Here is a 13,169-nt window from a genome sequence, read left to right on the forward strand (position 1 = left end):
GTTTCTCAAAATGCATACTACCGTGCTCCAAGCACAAAAATTGGAGCACGGGAGGGTCGGAGTATGAGTCCAAATCAAAGTATGCGAAACGGAGCATGGAGGGCACTTCTTGAATACATACTCTGTTTGTACAGTTGAAGTTACATACACTTAGGTTGGAGTCATTAAAACAAATTTTTCAACCACTCCACAAATTTCTTGTTAACAAACTATAGTTTTGGCAAGTCGGTTAGGACATCTACTCATGCACAAGTCATTTTTCCAACAATTGTTTTCAGACAGATTATTTCATTTATAATTCACTGTATCACAATTCCAGTGGGTCAGAAGTTTACATACACTAAGTTGACTGTGCCTTTAAACAGCTTGGAAAATTCCAGAAAATGATGTCATGGCTTTAGAAGCTTCTGATAGGCTAGTTGACATCATTTGAGTCAATTGGAGGTCTACCTGTGGATTTATTTCAAGGCCTACTTTCAAACTCAGTGCCTCTTTGTTTGACATCATGAGAAAAACCAAAAGAAATCAGCCAAGACCTCAGAAAAACATTTGTAGACCTCCACAAGTCTGGTTCATCCTTGGGAGCAATTTCCAAACGCCTGAAAGTACCACGTTCATCTGTACAAACAATAGTACGCAAGTATAAACACCATGGGACCACGCTGCCATCATACTGCTCAGGAAGGAGACGCGTTCTGTCTCCTAGAGATGAACGTACTTTGGTGCGAAAAGTGCAAATCAATCCCAGAACAACAGCAAAGGACCTTGTGAAGATGCAACATTTTAAACAGAAATTAAATGGTTAATTGGATCAATCTACAACTTTGCACATGCACTGCTGCCATCTAGTGGCCAAAATCTAAATTGCACCTGGGCTGGAATAATACATTACGGCCTATCTCTTGCATTTCAAAGATGGTACAAAAAAAATACAAAAGAACGGTTGTTTTGTATTTTTTCTTTGTATTATCTTTTACCAGATCTATTGTGTTATATTCTCCTACATTCCTTTCACATTTCCACGAACTTCAAAGTGTTTCCTTTCAAATGGTACCAAATGGTATCAAATGGGCCTGAGCTACAAGCAGTTAGATTTGAGTATGTTATTTTAGGCAAAATCCTAAAAGATCCTTAAGATTAAGTGCCAACCACTGGTACCATTAATGCTAGTTAACCTGTTATGGCTAGGGGGCAGTATTTTCACAGCCGGATAAAAAATGTACCCGATTTAATCTGATTATTACTCCTGCCCAGAAACTAGAATATGCATATAATTATTAGCTTTGGATAGAAAACACTCCAAAGTTTCTAAAACTGTTTGAATGGTGTCTGTGAGTATAACAGAACTCATTTGGCAGGCCAAAACCTGAGAAGATTCCATGCAGGAAGTGCCCTGTCTGACAATTTGTTGCCCTTCTTGATTATCTCTATCCATTACAGAGGATCTCTGCTGTTACGTGACACTTCCTACGGCTCCCATGGGCTCTCAGAAGGTGGCAAAAAGCTGAATCGTGGCTTTGCAGGCTCTGGCTGAAAAAAAGTAGCGCGTTTGGGTAGTGGCTGGTCACAGTACTGTGAGACTCAGGCTCGTGCCCGCGTCGAACCCATGCTTTGTTTTCTTTTGTCTGTTTACCTAAACGCAGATTCCCGGTCGGAATATTATCGCTTTTTTACGAGAAAAATGGCATAAAAATTTATTTTAAACAGCGGTTGACATGCTTCGAAGTACGGTAATGGAATATTTAGAAATCTTTTGTCACGAATTGCGCCATGCTCGTGACCCTTATTTACACTTTGGATAGTGTCTTGAACGCACAAACAAAACGCCGCTATTTGGATATAACGATGGATTATTTTGAACCAAACCAACATTTGTTATTGAAGTAGAAGTCCTGGGAGTGCATTCTGACGAAGACAGGAAAGGTAATAACATTTTTCTAATAATAAATCTGACTTTGGTGAAGGCTAAACTTGCTGGGTGTCTAAATAGCTAGCCCTGTGATGCCGGGCTATGTACTCAGAATATTGCTTTCACCGAAAAGCTATTTTAAAATCGGACACCTCGATTGCACAAAGGAGTTCTGTATCTATAATTCTTAAAATAATTGTTATGTTTTTTGTGAACGTTTATCATGAGTAATTTAGTAAATTCACCGGAAGTTTGCGGTGGGAATGCTAGTTCTGAACGTCACATGCTAATGTAAAAAGCTGGTTTTTGATATAAATATGAACTTGATTGAACAAAACATGCATGTATTGTATAACATAATGTCCTAGGGTTGTCATCTGATGAAGATCATCAAAGGTTAGTGCTGCATTTAGCTGTGGTTTTGTTTTTTGTGACATTATATGCTAGCTTGAAAAATGGGTGTCTGATTATTTCTGGCTGGGTACTCTGCTGACATAATCTAATGTTTTGCTTTCGCTGTAAAGCCTTTTTGAAATCGGAAGGTGTGGTTAGATAAAGGAGAGTCTTGTCTTTAAAATGCTGTGAAATAGTCATATGTTTGAAAAATTGAAGTTTTTGTATTTTTGAGGAATTTGTAATTCCCGCCACGCCTATCATTGGATATTGGAGCAGGTGTTCCGCTAGCGGAACGTCTAGATGTAAGAGGTTAATGATAGTTTGACCACCAGAGGGCATCTTTGAGAAGCATTTGATAGCCTTCAATGGTGGCTGAACTTGAGAATTTAAAACCTATTTTTGTAAGAGGATGGGACTGATTTTAAGAAATGTTGCTTAATAAATTACATTAATATTATGGTGTTTATATTCCAAGAAAAACAAAAACCCTCTGGGTTTCTGTTAGGATGGAACGGAAAATATGGCGCTGTACAACATGACGGTCGGGAGTAGACTACAGTGCTGGGCTATTTAGCTAAAGAATCCCCGTGTCGTGTAGGCACGCGGAAGACCGGGATTCAATTCCCCGACGGGGAGGAAGGAGTAGCCTGTCCTTGTAAATTATAATTTGTTCTTAACTGATTCCATATGTGTAATTTCATAGTTTTGATGTCTTCACTATTAATTCTACAATGTAGAAAATAGTAAAAATAAATAAAAACCCTGGAATGAGTAGCTGTGTCCAAACTTTTGACTGGTACTTGCTTAATTAACAGGTTTTACCTGTGGTCGTAGAGCTGGGTGGAAGTGCAACTAAAATGTTGTTTAAATGATATATCTGTGAGAATATCCAAGGGGCTTTTATATAATTCTAAATTAATAATAATAGCTTATTTCGATTATTTCATTTTCAAATAATGTAAAATGAGCGAGAAAAAGGTAATTCTTGAACATGGGGTGAGACATTGTTACTAATTTGTAAATAAAGCCAGTTTGTTATTTAGAATTATTTATTTCTGTTTTTAGAGGGAGAGAAACCAAAAACCTACAGTCATCTCACAAGTCTTCCAGTTGAGGCCAGCACAGGTATTAAACCAGCATCTGTAGCAACCCAGCTTGCACTGCTATGTAGTGTCTTAGACTCTTGCGCCACCTAGGCGCTGTACAACGTGACCAGTCGGGAGTGGGCTACAGTACTACAGTAAGATCAAAATTATCCTTACAAAATAAAATAATAAAAACCTTAGTGTAACAACAGTTTTAATAAGTAATACTGAAGTCGTGCACAATTATCAGTTTCTATTTAGGTTTATGTCGCCCATTCATTATCAGTTAGAGACACAGTAGGACAAAAGCATAATCAGTGCTCTAACTCCCCCTTACGCTGGTCTGGAGCAATGAAGTGGTGACGCAGGGTACCATATTAAACCACAAATTACCTCTAAGTACCACAGCATAATCACAAAACCTTTAGAGGAGCAAATACTGTCGTATGAAATACAACATATGCTATGTGATTTGTTGTGTGTATGTGGAACACCAAGTGACCATGTCACTTGAATATCCATGTCATGATTAACACCTGTCAGCAGTGTTAGAATGCCCTAAATGCACACACTTTACACACTTTACACACACACACACACATATGGATACATCACACATGCAAACACAAATTCACTCTATTACTTATTACTTATTAAAACTGTTGTTACACTAAGGTTTTTATTATTTTATTTTGTAAGGATAATTTCCCCCCAAATTAGCTGGATTTCCATCCAATTTATGACCGATTTTAATGCGATATTGTAAAATACGCATGAAAACAGTATGCGCATTTTCCCACCAGAGGTGTTTCCATAAAATGTACTTGTTAAAAGTCTGTGCGTGATGACGTAGTGCACATAAAAATTACTTTTGCAGTTCAATTCCCATGTACCGATACAAGTTAAATGGGGTTCCATCGCATTTTCAACTCTAATGATGGTTTTGTCACAAACGGCGATTGTGCCCACTCTGGACTTGACACATGCGTTCTAGCCAACAGCTCACAGATATAGTGTGGCTAGCCTACAACATGATGAGATTATTATGGACAAAAGAGCAAGATTATTTGTATTTGTCATACAGCAGCCAAGTATCGATCATCATGTCATCAGAATAAGACTCTTGATATTTATTGGAAAGGAGTAATTTATTAATTTAAGGTATTTGACCCAGTTGTGTTCGAAACATGAATACTTAAATACATTTTATCAATATGACATAATTATTTCTAATTATTATTTCTCAATCCAATAATGTTCGAACAAAACAAGTAAATTAAGGAAATCTGTCATAATAATTTCGTGTAAATATTACCTGTTTCCATTATGTGTAACTACTGTCCAAAATGTAATTACTGTCCAATAAACTGCATGCTTTCCCGAGTCATAGTGGGAGGACCACATACTGTGACTATTATCACATGACTCCAAGTTTACTTCGATATGATGGTTATATAAATATTTGCACATAAAGGAGTTTCCACCACCATTTCTTGCATAATGAATTTTACCGACACAGAAAGATCCCACCATGTCGAACGAACCATATTATCGGTCTGCATTTATAAAATTGTACCGATCTCACGCGCTCACTCACACACACACACATACACACCTAATATCAAACCTCCACAATGAAATCGATTGCTTTAAATTGGCTGTCTCAGCATTCCTATATGTGGTTAATTAGTAACTAGTCTTAAGGTTTCTGTGAGGTCATCAACAGTCGCCCACTCTCTCCAATCTGCTCTTTTGTAATGTGTATACATACCACTGAAGTACACTGCTCAAAAAAATAAAGGGAACACTTAAACAACACAATGTAACTCCAAGTCAATCACACTTCTGTGAAATCAAACTGTCCACTTAGGAAGCAACACTGATTGACAATAAATTGCACATGCTGTTGTGCAAATGGAATAGACAACAGGTGGAAATTATAGGCAATTAGCAAGACACCCCCAATAAAGGAGTGGTTCTGCAGGTGGGGACCACAGACCACTTCTCAGTTCCTATGCTTCCTGGCTGATGTTTTGGTCACTTTTGAATGCTGGCGGTGCTTTCACTCTAGTGGTAGCATGAGATGGAGTCTACAACCCACACAAGTGGCTCAGGTAGTGCAGCTCATCCAGGATGGCACATCAATGCGAGTTGTGGCAAGAAGGTTTGCTGTGTCTGTCAGCGTAGTGTCCAGAGCATGGAGGCGCTACCAGGAGACAGGCCAGTACATCAGGAGACGTGGACCGCTACCTCCGCCTTTGTGCAAGGTGCAGGAGGACCACTGCCAGAGCCCTGCAAAATGACCTCCAGCAGGCCACAAATGTGCATGTGTCTGCTCAAACGGTCAGAAACAGACTCCATGAGGGTGGTATGAGGGCCCGATGTCCACAGGTGGGGGTTGTGCTTACAGCCCAACACCGTGCAGGACGTTTGGCATTTGCCAGAGAACACCAAGATTGGCAAATTCGCCACTGGCACCCTGTGCTCTTCACAGATGAAAGCAGGTTCACACTGAGCACATGTGACAGACGTGACAGAGTCTGGAGACGCCGTGGAGAACGTTCTGCTGCCTGCAACATCCTCCAGCATGACCGGTTTGGCGGTGGGTCAGTCATGGTGTGGGGTGGCATTTCTTTGGGGGGCCGCACAGCCCTCCATGTGCTCGCCAGAGGTAGCCTGACTGCCATTAGGTAGCGAGATGAGATCCTCAGACCCCTTGTGAGACCATATGCTGGTGCGGTTGGCCCTGGGTTCCTTCTAATGCAAGACAATGCTAGACCTCATGTGGCTGGAGTGTGTCAGCAGTTCCTGCAAGAGGAAGGCATTGATGCTATGGACTGGCCCGCCCGTTCCCCAGACCTGAATCCAATTGAGCACATCTGGGACATCATGTCTTGCTCCATCTACCAACGCCACGTTGCACCACAGACTGTCCAGGAGTTGGCGGATGCTTTAGTCCAGGTCTGGGAGGAGATCCCTCAGGAGACCATCCGCCACCTCATCAGGAGCATGCCCAGGCATTGTAGGGAGGTCATACAGGCACGTGGAGGCCACACACACTACTGAGCCTCATTTGGACTTGTTTTAAGGACATTACATCAAAGTTGGATCAGCCTGTAGTGTGGTTTTCCACTTTAATTTTGAGTGTGACTCCAAATCCAGACCTCCATGGGTTGATAAATTGGATTTCCATTGATTATTTTTATGTGATTTTGTTGTCAGCACATTCAACTATGTAAAGAAAAAAGTATTTAATAAGATTATTTCATTCATTCTGATCTAGGATGTGTTATTTTAGTGTTCCCTTTATTTTTTTGAGCAGTGTATTTTTTTTGCAATGGCCCTGTGAGGCAGTATAAGTATTAGGAACTGAAATCTCTAACGTTATGCCTTTAACTAAATCTCTTCCTGTGTGTTTACACTCTTTACTCTCCCCGGTCCGCACACACGCAAGACATATAGCCCACTCATGCAAGCACAAATACATGCACAGATGCGCACACACACACACACACACACACACACACACACACACACACACACACACACACACACACACACACACACACCACACACACACACACACACACACACACACACACACACACACACACACACAGACCTGAGAAACGATCCTGGGGGGCAAGTGATGTTCCAACCCGCCCCTTGACCCAACACAACCCGGCCACTCTGTACCTGTGCCATGTGCATTATGGTTGCGCACCAGAGTGGCATTTAACTCACAGCTTAGTCATAATCAGTTTAACGGGGGGAGTGTGCCATCCTGTTAGTGGGCATATGCTCATATCATGGTTAAAGACTCACTATTCCCTCAGGGGGGCTATGTGGGGGACGTAACAAGTGGAGTGTGGATACTAGCAGATGATTGCCGTGCACCCCTTCAGGCCTCCATTAACAACGCTCTCCATGCTCCCACGCCCCCCCACTCTGCCATCCCATATTGCTTAGAGCCAGCCAACTTAAATGGTGGTGGGGGTGTTGAGTTTGTGTGGAGAGCTAGGGAAATAGGCAGAAGGAGGGACAGACAGAGGAAGCGAGTAAGGCAGAGAGGAGGAGAATTTAGAGAAAGCACCTGACCAAAGAACGGGGGAGAGATGGAGGGTGTGGGGGGGGGGACAGAGAGAGGAGTAGACAAAGACAGTAGATGAGACTTAAGACAGGGAGAGAGTAACAGATTAGCGGGGGGGGCAGAAAGACAGAGCTTGTGTCCAGGGTTATTGCTGGCCAGAGTCGAGGGTGGCGTTTGCCAGCTGACAGCTTGAGATGGCAGCGTTCGGGCAGAAGAACTTAGTACAGCCAGCTTCTGCTGGTGTGTGTGTATGTGAGTGTACAGCTCTAGAGCTCAGTGACTGTCTGTAACGCCGGAGACGGGGAACATATGCAGAGGAGCGCATGAGCGGCAGAGCAAGGTGACAGACAGTCAGTCCTCAGTCGCCCAGAGGCATATGACACCAGCAGCACAGCGTCACTCACTGTACTGTCCTCGTCTTCTTGGCAATGACAACCATCTGCTGCCTGCCTGGCTGATACTGCATTGAATGGGACTACATGTGAGAGGAAGATATACTACTATTGTAATGAATGCTGTAGGCTACGTGTAACTATTATCTACACAGCAGCAAAGGCTAACTATCAAAGTAAACTCGACCTCTTGATTATCAATCCAAAAATGAACTGTCAACTATCAATGGATATATGCAGTATAAACTTACTTGAGCATGTTTGACCATACTTCAACATACTGTACAATGTACCATGTTGCAGCAATTTGATACTATCAAAAATCCCTCCACCCAGTGGACAAATATGGAAGTACTGGGCTAATTGAGTCCATATATGAGACTGGTATATTGGGATGAAAATGTATCCATTTATCACTTTACCTGTATTTACCTGTATTGGCAAGACATTATGTATCACCATAGTTGGTAGCACAAACATACAAGTAGGCCTGCATTTTGCGATGAAGGAAATCAAAAGGAAACTCTACAGGACGGGTGTTTTAGAATCTATAACACACTGAACTAACCATTTACAACACCACTAAGAATTGTGGATGTGTTTTTAAACATACAAAAAGCTATAGACCAGTCAGTATGCTTACTGTAGCTTACAACACTATTGAGAATCAGGATGGTGCTTTGCCTGCGCCTCTGCAGCTACCTAAATAGGGTTAATCAAATGAGTTTATAGCAGCATGACAATCCATGCCCAAACCATATTGTTAGATATATTAGTGATATATATCATGATTAGTGCTGTTAATTTCTTATTATCCACCCCCATTATCCTAATTTAGATACAGGACACGGAGTGGCTATTCATAATTAAATGAATTTGTATTACTTTTCCTCCTAATTTGTGCTCATCTCATCATTCAACCAAACATATCATACTAAATGGAGTGTCTTGGATTTGAGACCAGGTTGCAACATGACACTTCGAAACAGGTGCATGCACTTCAAACACATTGAATATCCAATTTAATAATCTCAATTTGCGTACTTCTGTTAATTACTTGTGCACAACATTTACGACAGGCAAACAACCAATCATTCTGAAAGCCATATACCCTTTTAAACATATCCACAATAAAACTTGATCAGCAAGCAGTATAAAATATTGCACTTCAACTCACCTTGAGCTGCCGTTCCTCGGGTGCTGAATACACTTGCTATCAAAGTGGCCACATACCAAATCATAGTACTATTGCCAACCAGAAAGAAACCTCATCATATCTCAAAGTGTCCCTTGCAATAAACCTTTCATTGCGGAGCCCCCATGTCAATGAACGCGCTATCTGCTGCTGTTGATATCATTTGAATCATGCCCTGCACCATACTGCTGACTTTTTCACCGGCGCTTTCCTTCTCTCTATCCCTCCCCTGCACTCCTTTCGCATCCTCTCTCGCTGAGACAGAGCACCTGCAACACTGAGAGGAGAGCAGACGAGGCTAGATGGCAAATCTACCGTGAGACCAAGAATGACAATATAGCTATTAGATCCGCCTCCGCATTATTTTTATTGGTGAGTGTGGGAGGGTTTGGGGCGTGGATTGGTTTCTCCACTGTCGCTCTGGAGGCACTACCAGAATACCAGACGAGCCCTGTTTCAAGGTGAGTTGGAGCGTGAAGTTGTACAAGAGCCGCAGAATCATGCGCAATAACAGTGATAGAGGAACTTGCATATTCGATCCAGGACCTATGGCAAACATAATTGCACTCACTAACACGAGCGGAGAGTTAGGATTCCAAATATGTCTTACATCTTCATGGGACTTGATGCAAAAACAATGAGGCGACTTGCAGGTGGAACCTGCGCGCGCGCCTACTCTTGACGGTGAGCGGTCCACCGTGCTACTTTATCATACACTAATCGTTTATTGACACAGACTTTAATTAAAATATTTTCTACTGATTCATGGCGTTCAGGAAGATTGGATTACTTCCTACATGGAACTATAAATGCAACATTGCCATCAACCGAAGCGCAACATGCGTCATTCTGATATAGCCCTGAGTAGAGCTACACCAACGTCCAACGATACTGCCCATAAGTCCGTGAAGAACACATCTCGATAGTTTCTCATGTTTTCTGAGGATAGTTCCCCTTTCCATAGGTCAAATTGTCATTTCTTGCGCTCAACTATTCTGTATCTCCACCGCAGAGAATAGCTATTCTAATAGTTAGCCCACCAGTCGTAGTAGGCTATTATACTTTTGTAATAAGTTATTAACCATTGGTGTAATTACAACATTATTTGATGAGCTTTTGATTGTGTTGTGTGTACAATACCATATGATTGGTTAATGTCCTATGTAGGCTATTCTAAAGGCTTTATGAATGCATATCTAGACGAATGTGTTACCAGTATGGACAGAAGATTTCAGAGGTACAGTATATTAGTGTAGCCTGCATGCAGAACACACTTTGAAACGTAAACACGTGCCAATTAATCTGTAGTAATGAGCTTTTTTTTTACTCGTGAGGGTTTAAATACCATCATAAGAGCTTTAAATAATATATGTTTAGTCCAGTGTATTTGATTTTAAACCACATAATACACAATTTCTAAACTATTGGGAGAAGATATTAGTATTAAAAGTGTTAAAACAATAAGTAGGGAAGTAATTGTGTATGATTTGCAAAGTAGCACTATGCAAACAACAGTAAATCCTTCAGTTGTAATTATGGACACTTTCTTCCATAGCTACTAGGCCTAGTACAGTGGGAATGGTTTGCTATTTCAGACGTTTTTAATGGAAGCATTGGTGGACTGCCAATGCTTTCTGACCCTCAATTATGCCAGCCTCTATATGACATTTTACAGCTGGGCAGCACTCAGGTTGACACTTATCCAAGATGCACTGTCTCTCTCATCTTCAATGTTTATTTCTACGTGCTGGGCCCAATAATTCTTTGGCATCAAAATGCATTTGGACCGGGGACCGTGGACAAATAAAGTTTAATGCATGACAATATATAATTTTTATTGCCCTACAAAACTACAGGCCTTTCAACTAAGTGACAAAACTAAATATTTTACCTAATCCAACGTGTCATTATGTAAGATTTACTCTTGCACACTGTTAGCCTAACGTGATTGATTGTACAGTATAAAGCCATTTAACAAGCTCTGAACTTTTAAAGGAATGATTAATATTCAGCTGGTTGCCTAATGATACAACCCACTATTACAAATTATCATGCAATAGACAAATTACTTATGAAAATTCGTGACAGACAATTTTTTGTGTCCACCACACAAATGTGTATACACTGCATTTCAATCACAGATTAACCTAACGTGGGATGCATAAAAGAAACGCCTGAAACTAGATCCCCTACATATGGTGTTGATGGCAAAAATAAAAACTGTCAGGGGAGGTTCTCTTCTGCACTGTTCAACCAATCCAGTAAATGTGGAGGAGGATTTAGGATGGATTGTCGTCTTGTTAAAGTCTAAAAGCGGAAGTCGCGTCACAGGCTCTCTTTACATTTCCCCAGAAAACCGGAACATCCAATTGTTGGGTACTGGGCAGTGGTTAATCACAGATAAAGGTAGTAGGTTAATTAAGACAAAAATGATAGAATCATGGTTGGTCAGGGAGGATGGGTGGATGTATAATGCGAAGGTCTAGCAACCCAAACATTGCATGTTCAAATCACATGATGGACCACGTAAGCATTTGAGCTAATAAGCAACTTCTTATTACTACTTAGCTAGCATGTAAGCGTAACGGGTATGAAATGGCAAGGTCGTTAGCGGTGCACGCTATTAATGTTTCAATCGGTGACGTCACTTGCTCTGAGACCTTGAAGTAGTTGTTTCCCTTACTCTGCAAGGGCAGCAGCTTTTGTGGAGCAATAGGTGAGAGGCAGTTGATGTGTTCAGAGGATCCCTGGTTGGGGCAAGGAGAGGGAAGGAATCAGTACTGTTTCATAAGTTAGCCCTAACCTTAACCCTTTCACTACTTAGCTAGCATGTTACCTAAACATAACCCCTAACCTTAACCCCTAGCCTAGCTAATGTTAGCCACCAAGCTAACCTAGCTAGCTAACATTAGCCAAAACAAATTGGAATCGTTATGAAGAAAATCGCATCCTGGACACGTATGAGTTATGAAGAAAATCATGTGGTGGACATGAAAAAAATGTACTTTTTCCCTTTGCCTCTCACGAATTTTGAATAAGTAATGTGTCTTTTTCATGATAATCTGTGATAGTGTAATAATCTACAGTCAGGGCCAGAGTTATGGGCGGGCCTTAGGGGGCCTGGCCCGCCCTACTGTACTTCCTTGCCTCTTCCAAATAGAATATTGATAATTTATTTGACGCGCGCAGACAGAAAGACACATCAATCTCAGAGAAAGCGTCTGAGCGAGCGAAACAGTGCCCCTCTGTCTCAGTATGTGTAGACCAGGGATGGGCATCTTTGATGGGGGTGGGGGCCACAAAAATCTGAATTTATGAGGGTCTGCAGTTGCTTCTCCGGGATAATTTTTGTTGTTGTTGTTTTATAGTTAATTTTGTGCAATTCTACCCATTTTGCCATGGGGTTTATAGAAAATATTGGTGTTTTAAAGCTAGTTTGCTGCAATTCTACAGATTTAGCCATTGGCAGAGAAGATTTTTATTTTTTTTCATTTTTATAACACACACATACCCCCCCCCCCCCCCCCCCCCCATCCCTGGGGAAGACAATGTATCTGATGCTGTCTGGACAAAAATACTATGGTATGTCATACTATTTCTGTCCAGACAGCATCAGATACATGAGCTACATATAGTAAGACAGAGGGGCGCCATTCTGCTCGCTCTGGTGCTTTGTCCGTTGAGATTTAGAAGAGAGGAAGAAGCGAAGCGAAAGGGCTCACTCACCAAAATCTGTCCAGAATATTCTAATGCAATTCTTTGGGACAACAACTCCCACTGTTCGGATGCTCGCGCGTCTTTCGCAAATTCTTGCGCATTCATTGTGTGAATTGTTTGCCCTTTGTTTATTTTGATCGATTTCCCATTACATGTCACCAGTAGGCTTAGTAAATGTACCTGTAATCCCCGGAATTTGGTTCCATTCATTTATGTTAATGCAGTGTCAAAAACAGAGTTCTATAATCCTACGGCAAACTCAACCACAGAGACAAGCCAAAGTACAATCAAAGGTTCTTTATTATAAATTCAGCTTTTACAACAATGACAATACACAGTATCACAACGTATAAAGGAGCTAGGATTTAGGGCTATAGGCTAACTA

The 13,169-nt window shown here is 41.3% G+C and overlaps 1 protein-coding gene and 1 long non-coding RNA gene across 2 annotated transcripts in view; one reads left to right on the top strand and one right to left on the bottom strand.

Moving 5' to 3' along the window:
• Positions 1 to 9,358, bottom strand: part of LOC106603676 (protein turtle homolog B) — a 200,400-nt gene extending 191,042 nt beyond the window's left edge. Inside the window, exon 1 of the mRNA XM_014197639.3 lies at positions 9,050 to 9,358. Within this exon, the coding sequence (XP_014053114.1) occupies positions 9,050 to 9,113 (64 nt within the window). The 5' untranslated portion in view covers positions 9,114 to 9,358. The remainder of the gene's footprint in view (positions 1 to 9,049) is intronic.
• A 95-nt stretch (positions 9,359 to 9,453) lies between these two features.
• LOC106603675 (uncharacterized) overlaps positions 9,454 to 13,169 on the top strand; it is a 34,625-nt gene continuing 30,909 nt past the window's right edge. The window contains exon 1 of the long non-coding RNA XR_001328469.3: positions 9,454 to 9,751. This is a non-coding gene — a long non-coding RNA (uncharacterized LOC106603675). The remainder of the gene's footprint in view (positions 9,752 to 13,169) is intronic.

This window comes from Salmo salar, chromosome 04 (genome assembly GCF_965601325.2).
Source record: "Salmo salar chromosome 04, fSalSal1, whole genome shotgun sequence".
Classification (NCBI taxonomy): Eukaryota; Metazoa; Chordata; class Actinopteri; order Salmoniformes; family Salmonidae; genus Salmo; species Salmo salar.